The following is a 16,217-nucleotide window of genomic DNA, read 5'->3' on the forward strand; positions in this document are numbered from 1 at the left end:
GGGGGGAGGAGGCATGGGAAGGGGGGGGGGGGGTGGGAAGTGATTATTACAAATACAGTTATTACAAATATGATCGACTTTTTGGTGGCATTCACTGGGTGTCATGAAATTCATGGCCAGAAGTACGTTCAGTGATGTCATTTGAAAGGTTGACTACCCATAGAGAACAGGGACGTTGGCAGATCTGTGGAAGGGAGAGAGAGGGGGGGAGGAGGGGGGAGGGACGTTGGCAGATCTGTGGAAGGGAGAGAGCTGGGGGAAGGGGGGGAAGGGACGTTGGCAGATTTGTGGAAGGGAGAGGGGGGGGCAGGGGGGGAGGGACGTTGGCAGATCTGTGGAAAGGAGAGAGCTGGGGGGGGGGGGGGGACGGTGGCAGATCTGTGGAAGGGAGAGAGCTGGGGGGGGGGGGGAGGTTGGCAGATCTGTGGAAGGGAGAGAGCTGGGGGGGGAGGGGCGTTGGCAGATCTGTGGAAGGGAGAGAGCTGGGGGGGGGGGGGGGGAGGGGCGTTGGCAGATCTGTGGAAGGGAGAGAGCTGGGGGGGGGAGGGGGTGGGTAGGAGGGACGTTGGCAAATCTGTGGAAAGGAGAGAGCTAGGGGGGGGGGTGCAGGTGGGAGGGGGGCAGAGCAGTCCTTGGTATAAAACAAGTGGACACAACTAGGAATTTCAGGAATGAAGTCAGAGAATGAAAGAGGTGGATTTGGGGTGTATTAACAGGAATAGAAAAGAACAAGGTTTTGGATGGGAAAGATAAGAGATGGTGAAGAACAGCTGTTTTGAAGACCAATTCCCCTCCTGTGACACTCCCCTCCATCTCCACCTCCATCACAGCACGGGACGGGACCGACTGCTTGGACACACACAGATAGACCCAATACAACTTACTGCCAGCACAATCCCACCACAACCCAAGTCAATGGCGACGACTGCATAGTCAAGATCTTCACACATAACCAATTCCTATTCAAGAACTGTTTACATTTTCTTAACTTCTGTAACGTTGTCAATTTTTCCTTTTAATGCAGCTATTTCATTTCTCAATTAGACTTTATTTGTATGATGACAAACATTAAACATTTCTTACAATGCATGTGCAGTGCCTTGAGAAAGTAGATTTTTTTGCATGACCTTTTCACATTTTGTTGTATTACAGCCTGAATTTAAAATGGATTATATTGAGATTTTTTTGTCACTGATCGACACGTGATACCCCATAATGTCAAAGTGGATTTTTTAAATTGAAAATTTTACACAGTATTTAAAAAGAAAAACAGAAATATCTAATGCACATAAGTATTCAACCCCATGAGTCAATACTTTATAGAAGCACCTTTGGCAGCGATTACAGCTTCGAGTTGACATAGCATGGAGAACGTACCAATGGGGGAAACTGCGCATTTCACCACCTTTCCAAATTAAATACTCCAACAACAATTATGCACTGACCGTAGTGCTTGCAGGCCTTTGTGGAGGCACATAAACAGGGACACCCTTGGTTGTTGACTCATTGCCATTCATTTGGAATAATGTTGCTTAACCCCCACCGTTTAGAGGCCATTTTTCCCCGCAAAGTGGGGGTTGGCCTTTTCGGGGACCGTGGTAGTTGTTGTTTTTTGGTCCCCTTTTTGAAGCAATGTTTTACGGCCGGATGCCCTTCCTGACGCCAACCCTTTTTGCCGCCTTCAACGACAACCAGGGAATTACCAGTGAACTGGTACTCAATTAGCCGACCTCGGAAGGATGACCAGGCTGAGTCAACCCCCCTGGCGTTAATTCAGCGATCGACCGGGATTCGAACCCAGGATCCTAGGATCCTAAGCCGGCACCCTAGCCGCTAGCCCAACACCAGGGATAGGGTTAGGGTTAGGGTTAGGGTTAGGGTTAGGGTTAGGGTTAGGGTTAGGGTTAGGGTTAGGGTTAGGGTTAGGGTTGTTAGGGTTGTTATCCTGTTTTCTCTTAATGCAAGGATGACCCGACACAATGCAATCGGCTTTACTTGTGGCCTAAAGTACTCGAATCTGTAAGTTTGAATACGTGGGATACATTCAGAAGCTCTTTAAAAATTATTTTTCAGATTTTTGTTTTCTTGTTGCGATTATGTTGCGTTTTCATTCGAGGCCATTCATAGATAATGCATGGCTAATATGACCAGGAAATGGTACACAAAAAAAATAGGGGCAATACCCCTGGGCACCCACCTGGTAGATTAAAGCAATATACCACACCGACAAAGGTATCATAAACAGTATCACGGTATTTTAAAGCAATTTCAATGGTTACTCGGGGACAGGGCAGCATGTATCCAATCATACTAATGTAATCATAATACTTTAAACAATCAAAAGAAAAAATACCTATTTTGGGGGCTAACCCTCCCTCCTCTCCCGTAGACTGCCTCAGACCACGATTTTTTAAATGCCGCGAACAAACTTTGGTACATCACTGTTGGTGAAGGTTGTAGTCAAGTTTAATCAAAATAGTGTGTGTAGTTTCAGAGAAGAAAGCAAATTCCTCTTTTAAGGGAGCACTACACTGAACACAGTAAAAACAACACTGAATCACAGTAATGCACTTTTTGATAAAATGTCTTGATTGAAAATATGCAAAACTATATATGTACATGTTGCTTGATATATGAACATTACATTGGTATACATTACATAGCATTATATTATGCATGGTTACCATGGTAACCAGATGCATACAAACGATGAATTACCACTTTTCAGCTTATATCTTCTCTATGACAAGTCCATTTACGTTCAAACTTGGTACATATATACAATACTAGGAAACAAACATTTTAATTGATGCATTTGTATAATTGGCATTTCGTGTTGCCATGGCAACCATTAATCGTCCAATGAGAATTGGCATCCTTTAAATTAAAAACCCAAGGTCATAATACAATAAAACTCTATTAATATCTTTGTTGGGTCATTATCAATATCTGTGCCAAATTTGAAGTGAAAAGAATTAAGAATTCCAAAGTTATAGGGGAAAATGTAAACTAATATTATGTAAACACACATTTGCTGTAAGTGGCCATTGACATCAGGATTCCGTTTCCTATACATTGAAATTACAATTGCGTACAATGTTTTTCCATTATTTCATGAATCTGGAGTTCACTTTGCAAGTTTTTTCATTCTTGTCACCCTTGTACTTGTATGTTGATGGACAAACGCCTCTCCAAACTCCCCACTACCATATGTTTGGCCTTCTTCTTCAATAAAGCTTTCCTCCTTTTTTTCTTTTTGCCTTTGAAATATTTTCCCGTATCTTTGTTTCCTGAACGGAAGCTTTCCTAGCAGCATCGTACAAACTTTTTTTGTCTTTTTTTTCTGCTGCTGCCTGTGTGTATACTGCCCCCTTAAGGGGGGGGGGGGAATCAAATTTTTATCCAATTTGAACCCCAGTAGACCCCATTAGACCCGGATTTTTTTTTTTATGCCAACTTGAGTTGCAACATTCCAAATATCATTTGTGCCAAGTTTGGTCACAATCCCATCAGCAGTTTCAGAGAATAAGTTGCTAGTGTTTAGTGACCGACGTACTGATGGGCTGACGCGCCATCCCCTAAAGTCTCGTTCGCCATCCCATATTATGAGATTTTACTTGTTTAATCTCGTTCGTATAACGTTTTGAATGTCCCTTGTAGATCATAGTTGCTCGGATCCCAAGTTCAATCCACATAATGATTTACCCTTTGTCTGTTAACTTCAATGCATTTCACGTAAAAGTACAATGATGTCTCTTGATGTCCTTTTGCTATATGCTATTTATGTACAAGTTCCTTCATGAGCCTTAGAGTAGTGAAATGTCACCTGGAAATTTCGGGAAGTGTGACGAGTTTTCCAGCCGCCATGGCCGCATTAAGGCTTTTGGTCCCTTCGGTTTCCATGGCGATGATGGGCACGTCCTCCCAGCCCACCTCCCGGAGACCCTGAATGACCCCGCAGAGCAACCCTCCACCCCCGACAGACAGCACGATGGCGCCGGGCTGGCCGTGCATCGTGGCCTTCAGTTCGTGCACCAAACTCATGTTACCTTCCCTGCGAAGACCACAGAAGGAAGAGTTATCATCGACATATCTTCAATCCCAGTATTCAAACAGCAGATGGCTCTGTTGGCCCGACCTCCCGAGGCCTTTCGGCTATTTAAATCTCCTGGGAGTCTTGCAACGTTGCATCACTTGACCTACTTCAAGGGTAACTCTTGCATCAGCTCACCATCCACACCTTCCCCTTCCTCTCCAGTCCCATTCCGTCTCTATCACCACCCTCCCCCATAAACATCTCCATTCTCCAAGAAAAGGAATGCAGCCATTATTTGTATGCACGGAATGCTGATCCACAAAATATGACCTTTTGGAAAAATGCTTTCTCCATACATTTCAAAATACTGTTGGTTTCAAATAAAATGGCTTTCTTGCACAAACAATTTCTCATGGGGGATATAGCCCTGCATTGTCAGCTCAGTCTAGCTGCTGATAAAGTCTTCGGGCAGAAACATGCTGGTAGGATTAGGGTTGGGGTTAGCCTAGGGTTAGGGTTAGGGTTAGGGTTAGGGTTAGGGTTAGGGTTAGCCTAGGGATGCTTAAAATGCACATCGTCTAATGGGTGGTTGCCCTTAATAATGGTGTGGAGAGGATTTCTTGCAAATATTCCTGTTGTCATATGAGGAAGAGTGATTTGCTTTTTAAAAGGTTATACTTTTCACAAGAGTCTGATGAACTTTTGTGAAGCGTGGAAAGTGGAATTGCACAAAGGGATCAAAGAGGTCATAAAGGCATGGAGATGAGCAAGACATGGAGATGGAGATTAGCAGCAATCTTTAAATACCTGAAGAAGAATAGGTGTTGTTCCAAGGGGGTGATGGAGAGAGTTAAAAAAAAAAAATATATATATATATATGGCTGATATTTTAAAGACTTAATTTTTTGCTGCTGACTAGAGGCCTTGCACCCTAACCACAAACTCTTGGACCAAAACAATGCATACAGACCAGACGAGGCAGTCGTCGAAAGGGTGAACATATGTGCAGCCGTCTTCCTTCGCCATGCATAGCGCCGCTTCGTTTGCCGTATTCCAAACCTGGGCATGAAAATGTGCCAATCAATGAATTAGGGAAGTACGATTCAGTCGCAATATAAAAACTGAATGCTTTTAAGGAGGATTTTGAAAATAATACCTAAAAGGTCAATTATCAGGTTTCTTTGCGCCAAAGATTACATATCTACTAGTGGATTGTGCTTGCATTCTGAAAACAGACAGATAAATCAATTAAATGAAGAACAAGTGAGTAGTATGAGCACATTATTTATGCGCAGTACAAGCTCCGCCCCTTTCCTGGCTGAATAGCTACCTGACGATATGTCCTTTTAAGCATTTTTGAAAAAGGTGGTTGGGCTTTGGCCTATGTTGACCTTTTGACCTCAAAAGAATATCGAATTTTGACGGACCACAAACTCTAACATTTGGTGAAGTTTCGTGAAGATCGGTTTAAAATTGTGACCTGTAGGCAAGTATAAGCGAGGGGACAGACAAACACACACACACGCAAACAAACCAACCGGAGTGATCAACATACGTATAAAAAAAATTGCCAAGTAACAAACCGGAGTGATCAACATATTAAAAAAAAAAAATTGCCAAGTAACAAACCGGAGTGATCAACATACTTTAAAAAAAAAAAATTGCCAAGTAACAAACCGGAGTGATCAACATACTTAAAAAAAAAAAATTGCCAAGTAACAAACCGGAGTGATCAACATACTTAAAAAAAAAAAATTGCCAATTAACAAACCGGAGTGATCAACATATTTAAAAAAAAAAAATTGCCAAGTAACAAACCGGAGTGATCAACATACTTTAAAAAAAAAAAATTGCCAAGTAACAAACCGGAGTGATCAACATACTTAAAAAAAAAAAATTGCCAAGTAACAAACCGGAGTGATCAACATACTTAAAAAAAAAAAATTGCCAAGTAACAAACCGGAGTGATCAACATACTTAAAAAAAAAAATTGCCAAGTAACAAACCGGAGTGATCAACATACTTAAAAAAAAAAAATTGCCAAGTAACAAACCGGAGTGATCAACATACTTAAAAAATAAAAATTGCCAAGTAACAAACCGGAGTGGTCACTGTACTTGTCAAAATTTATTTATTTATTTTTTGCCAAGTAACAAACGGACGCAAATTCAATATCCTCTCCTCTAGTGAGGGTAATTATAGATGGTTTCTTTCATAATATATGACATTGTCAAAGAAAAATTAAAACTTTGCCGAGATCTCATTTCCGATTAATTAAAGAAGGAGCACCTGTGCGATGCGGATAGCCCTAATGCAAAGCATGACACCTGTGGAAATTCTACAAGCTATTGTGAAAATGTCCTCTGTCAGGCAAGCCAAGGAGCTTTGGCCGAAGTGGCCAATTCTGTAATTGATATTCACAGCTCTGAAACAGCCTCTGGTTCCAAGGACGGAATAAGCAGTTGGCTGACTGACAATGTCACAGATGTGCAAAAATGGACATAACGCCAGCCTAACTTGGTGCTTTTACATCACAGTGAATTGAAAGGTTTTTTTGTTGACTGGCTTTGTCTGTATTAAGTTTGCACAAGCAACATGAACATCTTAAACACAAAAGTGAGACGTTCTGATTTGTTCATGGACGAATCCAAGTACAAAAAACATCTAGCTACTCAATTCTGGATTTATTACAGATTATTGGGCACTCGGTAGAGCGCATACCTTCGCCGCAGCTACTGTTCTGTACTTGGCATGGGAGTGTAGGGAACAGAACAACAAAAATACGATTTTGACCTTTTCGTGACCTTGACCTTGACCTTTGACCCGATTGCTCCCAAAATCTAATCAAATGTGTCCCGTATAATAACCAATCATCCCACCAAATTTCATGCAATTCGGTTGAATACTTTTTGAGTTATGCGAATAACATACACACACACACACACACAGACATACAAATAAATACACAGCGATCAAAACATAACCTTCCGCTTTTGCGAAGGTAAAAATTTCATGCAATTCGGTTGAATACTTTTTGAGTTATGCGAATAACATACACACACACACACACACACACACACAGACATACAAATAAATACACAGCGATCAAAACATAACCTTCCGCTTTTGCGAAGGTAAAAATATCTCGTTACTCAATCCTGGATCTATCACAGATTATTGGATTCATGGACGATTCTAAGTACAAAAAAACCTCTCGTTACTCAATTCTGGATTTATTACAGATTATTGGATTCGTCTACAAAAAACATGTCATTACTCAATCCTGGATCTACCACAGATTATTGGATTCATGGACGAATCTAAGTATAAAAAACATCTCGTTACTCAATCCTGGATCTATCACAGATTATTGGATTCATGGACGAATCTAAGTATAAAAAACATCTCGTTACTCAATCCTGGATCTATCACAGATTATTGGATTCATGGACGAATCTAAGTACAAAAAACATCTCGCTACTCAATCCTGGATTTATTACAGATTATTGGATTCATGGACGAATCTAAGTACAAAAACACCTCCTTACTCAATCCTGGATCGATCACAGATTATTGGATTAATGGACGAATCTAAGTACAAAAAACATCTCGTTACTCAATCCTGGATCTATCACAGATTATTGGATTCATGGACGAATCTAAGTACAAAAACATCTCGTTACTCAATCCTGGATCTATCACAGATTATTGGATTCATGGACGAATCTAAGTACAAAAACACCTCCTTACTCAATCCTGGATCTATCACAGATTATTGGATTCATGGACGAATCTAAGTACAAAAAACATCTCGTTACTCAATCCTGGATCTATCACAGATTATTGGATTCATGGACGAATCTAAGTACAAAAAACATCTCGCTACTCAATCCTGGATTTATTACAGATTATTGGATTCATGGACGAATCTAAGTACAAAAAACATCTCGTTACTCAATCCTGGATTTATTACAGATTATTGGATTCATGGACGAATCTAAGTACAAAAAACATCTCGCTACTCAATCCTGGATCGATCACAGATTATTGGATTAATGGACGAATCTAAGTACAAAAAACATCTCGTTGCTCAATCCTGGATCGATCACAGATTATTGGATTCATGGACGAATCTAAGTACAAAAAACATCTCGCTACTCAATCCTGGATTTATTACAGATTATTGGATTAGTCTACAAAAAACATCTCATTACTCAATCCTGGAGCTATCACAGATTATTGGATTCATGGACGAATCTAAGTACAAAAAACATCTCGTTACTCAATCCTGGATCTATCACAGATTATTGGATTCATGGACGAATCTAAGTATAAAAAACATCTTGTTTCTCAATCCTGGATCGATCACAGATTATTGGATTCATGGACGAATCCAAGTACAAAAAACATCTCGTTACTCAATCCTGGATCTATCACAGATTATTGGATTCATGGACGAATCTAAGTACAAAAAACATCTCGTTACTCAATCCTGGATCTATCACAGATTATTGGATTCATGGACGAATCTAAGTACAAAAACACCTCCTTACTCAATCCTGGATCTATCACAGATTATTGGATTCATGGACGAATCTAAGTACAAAAAACATCTCGTTACTCAATCCTGGATTTATTACAGATTATTGGATTCATGGACGAATCTAAGTACAAAAAAAAACTCGCTACTCAATCCTGGATCGATCACAGATTATTGGATTCATGGACGAATCTAAGTACAAAAATCATCTCGCTACTCAATCCTGGATTTATTACAGATTATTGGATTAGTCTACAAAAAACATCTCATTACTCAATCCTGGATCTATCACAGATTATTGGATTCATGGACGAATCCAAGTACAAAAAACATCTCGTTACTCAATCCTGGATCTATCACAGATTATTGGATTCATGGACGAATCTAAGTACAAAAAACATCTCGCTACTCAATCCTGGATTTATTACAGATTATTGGATTCATGGACGAATCTAAGTACAAAAAACATCTCGTTACTCAATCCTGGATTTATTACAGATTATTGGATTCATGGACGAATCTAAGTACAAAAAACATCTCGCTACTCAATCCTGGATCGATCACAGATTATTGGATTAATGGACGAATCTAAGTACAAAAAATATCTCGTTGCTCAATCCTGGATCGATCACAGATTATTGGATTCATGGACGAATCTAAGTACAAAAAACATCTCGCTACTCAATCCTGGATTTATTACAGATTATTGGATTAGTCTACAAAAAACATCTCATTACTCAATCCTGGAGCTATCACAGATTATTGGATTCATGGACGAATCTAAGTACAAAAAACATCTCGTTACTCAATCCTGGATCTATCACAGATTATTGGATTCATGGACGAATCTAAGTATAAAAAACATCTTGTTTCTCAATCCTGGATCGATCACAGATTATTGGATTCATGGACGAATCCAAGTACAAAAAACATCTCGTTACTCAATCCTGGATCTATCACAGATTATTGGATTCATGGACGAATCTAAGTACAAAAAACATCTCGTTACTCAATCCTGGATCTATCACAGATTATTGGATTCATGGACGAATCTAAGTACAAAAACACCTCCTTACTCAATCCTGGATCTATCACAGATTATTGGATTCATGGACGAATCTAAGTACAAAAAACATCTCGTTACTCAATCCTGGATTTATTACAGATTATTGGATTCATGGACGAATCTAAGTACAAAAAAAAACTCGCTACTCAATCCTGGATCGATCACAGATTATTGGATTCATGGACGAATCTAAGTACAAAAATCATCTCGCTACTCAATCCTGGATTTATTACAGATTATTGGATTAGTCTACAAAAAACATCTCATTACTCAATCCTGGATCTATCACAGATTATTGGATTCATGGACGAATCCAAGTACAAAAAACATCTCGTTACTCAATCCTGGATCTATCACAGATTATTGGATTCATGGACGAATCCAAGTACAAAAAACATCTCGTTACTCAATCCTGGATCTATCACAGATTATTGGATTCATGGACGAATCTAAGTACAAAAAACATCTCGTTACTCAATCCTGGTCCGATCCCAGATTATTGGATTCATGGACGAATCCAAGTACAAAAAACATCTTGCTACTCAATCCTGGACCGATCCCAGATTATTGGATTCATGGACGAATCTAAGTTCAAAAAACATCTCGTTACTCAATCCTGGATCTATCACAGATTATTGGGTTTCGAGAAGTTGCTCAAATTTTTTGACCAGCACTTATTGAAAGTGCTCACATGTTTGAAGTTCCATATTAGAATGCTCTTGAAAGTTGTTGTCTCATCTTTTCTATGTGGCTATAAGAAGCCAGTGATATAGGGCATCCGTGGAAGCGCAGCTGCCTCCTTCGTCACTCACACAGCTGGACCTAAGTAACCTAAGCCAGAGGAACATTGCAAGCCTCATGACGCTGATGATGCAAGTGTTTAAATGTGAAGTTTTTATTGAGACGATATTTTATATGTGGAATCTTAAGTAGAGAAATTATTCTTTCCTCCTACAGCTTCTCTGAAGGCTTCTATTTGTCACGAGCGACATTTGATTTGAGATATAGGTGAATCTCATACGACTCGCATTTATAAAGTTTTACCCAAGAGATTTTGTGATTTATAAAGACACGTTCAGGAAGTATACACAGGGTGTCTCGATAAAATGTATACAGACTTTATGTATCGAAAGCTATCGTATGTTATCGTTTTGCACTGCCTTATGGGTAACAGCTGTATGATGACTTGAAATTTATTCCATCACATGCTAACGCCATCTTTGAAATATCAGTCACACTCAACAGCTGCCTCTCTCTCCTGTTTAATTCTTTAGAGGTCTGTGTACTTTTTATTGAGACACCCTGTATATACTGTATATTTGACACATCTTAAAGTATTGTGACTATCTATAGTTGGTAGAAAATCCTGGTGTTGGCTTAGCGGTTAGGGTGCCGGCTTGGGATCCTAAGATCCTGGGTTCGTAATCCCGGTCGATCGCTGAATTAACGCCAGGGGGGTTGACTCAGCCTGTCATCCTTCCGATGTTGGGAAATTGAATTCCCTGTGTGTTGCAAAAGGCGACCAACAGGGTTTGTGGCAGGAAGGGTATCCGGCCATAAAACATTGCTTCAAAAAGGGGACCAAGGTGCCCAAAAAGGACCAACCCCCGCTCCGTGGGGAAAAATGGCCTCCAAAGGTGGTTCTTTTCTTCTATAGTTGGTAGAAATTATTGAATGTCCCTTGTTGAGAAGTTTTGATTTTAAACAGCACCTTAAACTTTCTTGAAGTTCTATAACTCAGCTCTGCATAACTTATAAAGGATATAAGCTTTTGGTCTTAAATGGTAAGAAAATTCAAGCAAACACAATGCGTTATTCAGGGAATATATGAGATATCATACGGTTGTTCATCAATATAAATGTACTGAAAAAAAACTAACTTTACCTCCATAACAAAGGAACAGGTTTCCATATCCAGTGTTCCCATTTGCTCATGATGCTGGGATCCAAAATTGAACTTCCACATACCTGTACTGTTCATTTATTGCTTTTAAAAATAAATAAATAAATTCAAAATACAAAAAATAAATTCATGTTGAAGTACTTTACACCGATGTCTCCTTACGTCCTTTTCCTGTGTGCAATTTCTTTTATTCGACAGGGTCTAAAGCTCATTTATGAGGTGCAACACAAATCGTGCACACACAAGAAGACAAATACCTGACATACACCTGAGCTGATTTCAGACAAACAGCCACTCAGCTTAGGGGAAGTGACATCATTTATCAGAGCATTCTGGGTCCCAATGATGCCATCTTTTATGACGTCTTTTTTCTCTCGACACTCAATGGGGCAAATCATATAAGGAGGCATTTCCTCATTCCCATGGATGCCAACCAATGGAGGTTCTCTGGGCTCTATCCTCTCTAAATTCTGAGCTTCAACGATGAAAGCAGCACGTACATCAAACTTTTTGTTTTGCATCAAACTGCTCACTGCTGGATTGAATAAAACTGCAATTTTTAGAAAATTCACTGTAAGGATGAATAAATGTACGAATGGCCACACATGGCTAATAAGTAGTAAATTTGGTGGTTTTGCTACTTATGGCAAATTCTTCATGACTGAAATGCGTAGGAGCCCTCACAAAACTAAAATCATTAAATTAAGAGGAAGTTTCATATCCACAGTCTTTAATGATTGAGAGTCATATCTGAAATTGTGTTGAACTGTCACTATTCATAGGTGTGGCACACCATCGGTCGGCATTGACGGAAACGCCATGAGAGCAAGAGAAGGAAAGGCAGGAGGAGGAGAGATTGTGGCTCTGGGACAAGCTCTTTCTCTGGTCTTTGAAAGAGAAAGAGATGGCGGCTCTGGGACAAGCTCTTTTTCTGGTCTTTGAAAGAAATGGCGGCTCTGGGACAAGCTCTTTCTCTGGTTTTTGAAAGAGAAAGAAATGGCGGCTCTGGGACAAGCTCTTTCTCTGGTCTTTGAAAGAGATGGCGGCTCTTGGACAAGCTCTTTCTCTGGTCTTTGAAAGAGAAAGAGATGGCGGCTCTGGGACAAGCTCTTTCTCTGGTCTTTGAAAGAAATGGCGGCTCTTGGACAAGCTCTTTCTCTGGTCTTTGAAAGAGAAAGAGATGGCGGCTCTGGGACAAGCTCTTTCTCTGGTCTTTGAAAGAAATGGCAGCTCTTGGACAAGCTCTTTCTCTGGTCTTTGAAAGAAATAGCGGCTCTTGGACAAGCTCTTTCTCTGGTCTTTGAAAGAGATGGCGGCTCTTGGACAAGCTCTTTCTCTGGTCTTTGAAAGAGAAAGAGATGGCGGCTCTGGGACAAGCTCTTTCTCTGGTCTTTGAAAGAAATGGCGGCTCTTGGACAAGCTCTTTCTCTGGTCTTTGAAAGAGAAAGAGATGGCGGCTCTGGGACAAGCTCTTTCTCTGGTCTTTGAAAAAGATGGCGGCTCTGGGACATGCTCTTTCTCTGGTCTTTGAAAGAAATGGCGGCTCTGGGACATGCTCTTTCTCTGATCTTTGAAAGAGATGGCGGCTCTGGGACATGCTCTTTCTCTGGTCTTTGAAAGAAATGGCGGCTCTTGGACAAGCTCTTTCTCTGGTCTTTGAAAGAGAAAGAGATGGCGGCTCTGGGACAAGCTCTTTCTCTGGTCTTTGAAAAAGATGGCGGCTCTTGGACATGCTCTTTCTCTGGTCTTTGACTGTCTCTCTTGCCAGCTGTCTTTGGCTTTGGCCACCCCTTGAGAGGTATGCCACACTCCAAGCTGCTGTGGAGTACTTTACCACATCCTCCAGCATGCTGTCACTCATTGATGAACTGCCAGGCCCTAATTATCTTGCACAGTTCTGTATGTATCGTTGTGTGTGTGTGGGCCCATAGTCCCAGGTTTATTGTCTTCATCATTTATGAAGTTATTGTGACTATTAATTAATTATTTCTCCAGGATTTTGTTGTGTATTTATTCTGTCTTGTGTCTATTAAATTGATTAATTTTGCCACCCGTGTGTCTCGTTCTCACCATTTTTCCCGCACTGACAATTTGGTTAATTGACCACTCCTGGAGGGAAATAAATTAATTGGGAATGAAACTGGAGGCGTATTGCAACAACCGCTTGCATATCACGCCGTCCAGATTTATCCCCTTGGTGGCACTTGCTGTTGCGGATGGGGACTCTACACGTGACGGTATTAAAGTTCCTATAATGAAAACTAAAACCAGACAAGCCATATAAACCTTGATGGACAGTTAAACTGCTACTCTACTCTACCGTTATAATTTCTTGCAAAAGCCACAATACCTGTGTCCAGCTCACATTGCTGTAATCACATACCTGGCCATACACTTGGATGCTCGCACCTTCATGTCGTATTCGTTCTTGCGTGCATACAGGTACATTATCAGGCAGGACAATGGTAGCAGGAATGCCCAACTTTCGTGCAGCGTAGGCCGCAGCAAGGCCTGCATTACCTCCTGACACAAATTACAAGTAATTGTTGGACCAACATCAGAATGTCAATGATCTCAAACCATAAATGGTTGGAAATATATAATATAAATTATATATACTCATATATATTTTTTCATTTGCCAAGTCAACAAGAGTGGTTGCATCGCATTATGTAATTCAATATTGTAAATTTTAAATTTATGGGACCTAGATCCAATGGATCCATGACTCCATGTGGCCTGTTTACTCAACCTATGTGAACACTTGGCTGGAGGCTGAACCATTTGCTCCTGCTCAGCACCCCGGAACTGAAATGGAATCTTTTTATCGTGCCATCTTTCTTATCTCCCTTCGTTCTGCCCAGAAGCCCGTGCTCAGAATAGACTTGGAAACTTCATACTCAAAGAGAAAAGCTGAGGCCCGAAATCACTCCTGTTCCATATTTGTGTTTGTGTTGAGTGTTTATGCCTTCAAGCCTTAATGTTGAAATCCCTGTGCATGTTAATTATTTATAGCCCCATACTGTGTGGTTCTCTCTAATTGTTTGAATTTAAAAGTGGCCATTAAATTTTTAGTGCCTGAAGAAATGTCCTTAAACAGAGTGAATTTAAATTAGGTTTTATGATGTCTGGAAGCACGAACAATCAGACAAATGAAGGCACAACTTTGTATCCGCTTTATTAACTTTGCACTCAGCTCTACGTTCCTGGTCCCGTGTGTCGCGCATGCGCACACCGGACTCATATACATCACAATATCTCCCTCCCCCCCACCCCCCCCCCCCTTAATTACAAATCCAACCGGTCTGGATGTCTAGATGTGCAGGAGGACCTAGGCAGAGGAGTTGTTACAGGCACAGGTCTAGGTGACATGGATAAATGTACCGGACTGTCGGCAGGCACAGGTACAGGAACTTCGGGCGGAGACGCATCACTGACGGCTTCAGATGCAGGCTCGGAAACAACAGTTGCTCTTTCGAACAACGGAACAACTGGATGAACCGCAGGATTTGCATTTTCCTCCAACTCAATATAACGCCGCTTGATTTGGTCCATATGTTTCCTAACCATCCGCCCATCCTTCAGCTTGACACAAAAAACACGGGTGCCTTCCCTGTTAAGACCTAAACCTGGCAGCCATTTCGCTCCAAGGCGATCATGATAGAACTTCTGACTGACGCTTGCTAGCAACAGTTTCACCAACGTCAGGATGAACAAGAGAGAGTGCAGTTTTGAGGTCTCGCTTCGTAAGTAATTCTGCTCGGGGCACTCCAGTTACGGTATGTGGTCGTGATCTATACCCTAGCAACATGCGTGACAAACGCGTTTGAAGCGAACCTTGAGTAACATGCCTTAATCCTTGCTTGATGATCTGTACATCACGCTCTGCCTGGCCATTAGTTACAAAAGTTACATTGGATAAGTTACAAAAGGTCCAAAACTCTGCCGCTCGTCTTGTCTGTAAGGCGAAGAAGTCTGACCATGTTACTCCGCTTCTTGAATCTTTACACCGGCTGCCTGTCTCTGCTCGTGTGCAATACAAAGTTTGCACACTATGTTATAAATCATTGTGTGGAGCGGGACCTCACTATCTCTCCGATTTGCTCATTCTCTATGAACCTTGGCGACGGCTTCGTTCAAGCGACGACTCTATGACCTTAGAGCCGCCGCGCACCAGCACCAAGTCGTTTGGCGAGAAACCCTTTTCCTTTGCTGCACCTCTGCTCTGGAATGACTTGCCTTCCTCTGTTCGACATGTTGACTCTCTTCCTGCCTTTAAAACCTCCCTCAAAACTTATCTGTTTCACAAGTCTTTCAAAGTCTAAGTCCTGTTTTCCCTTTGGTTTGAGGTGGGACAGAGATCGAGAGTATGTCTGTGTGCATGTGCGGGGGATGGAGGGGAGGAGGGGGAGTACACATCTGTGGGTTTTGAATGCGGAGGGGGAGGAATAGGGCAAGAGTGAAGGTGTGTCTGTGTGTGTATGTTTGTGTGTGTGTGTGCGGTGTGTGTGCGTTCGCATGATAATGTAAAGCGCCATGAGGGTCGTTTACTCTGCTTGATGGGGCTATGTAAGACTCCTTTATTATTATTATTAAAGGAGGAAGGGAGGAAGGAGGGAGGAGGAATGGAGAAGGAAGGAGGGAGGAGGAAGGGAGGATGAAGGAGGGAAAA

General features: G+C 41.2%; 1 protein-coding gene across 4 annotated transcripts in view; it reads right to left on the reverse strand.

Moving 5' to 3' along the window:
- The window catches only part of LOC137439900 (L-serine dehydratase/L-threonine deaminase-like), a 51,620-nt gene that overhangs the window by 7,872 nt on the left and 27,531 nt on the right, over positions 1–16,217 (reverse strand). For 3 of the 4 annotated variants that reach the window (XM_068136123.2, XM_068136122.2, XM_068136121.2), the window contains 3 exons: positions 13,929–14,068; positions 5,007–5,095; positions 3,827–4,054 (listed from right to left, as the gene is read on the reverse strand). In XM_068136123.2, the coding sequence (XP_067992224.2) occupies positions 3,827–4,054; positions 5,007–5,095; positions 13,929–14,068 (457 nt within the window). The remainder of the gene's footprint in view (positions 1–3,826; positions 4,055–5,006; positions 5,096–13,928; positions 14,069–16,217) is intronic. The other variant, XM_068136124.2, reaches the window with a different exon arrangement.

This window comes from Myxine glutinosa, chromosome 14, assembly GCF_964187855.1.
Source record: "Myxine glutinosa chromosome 14, kmMyxGlut1.1, whole genome shotgun sequence".
NCBI lineage: Eukaryota > Metazoa > Chordata > Myxini > Myxiniformes > Myxinidae > Myxine > Myxine glutinosa.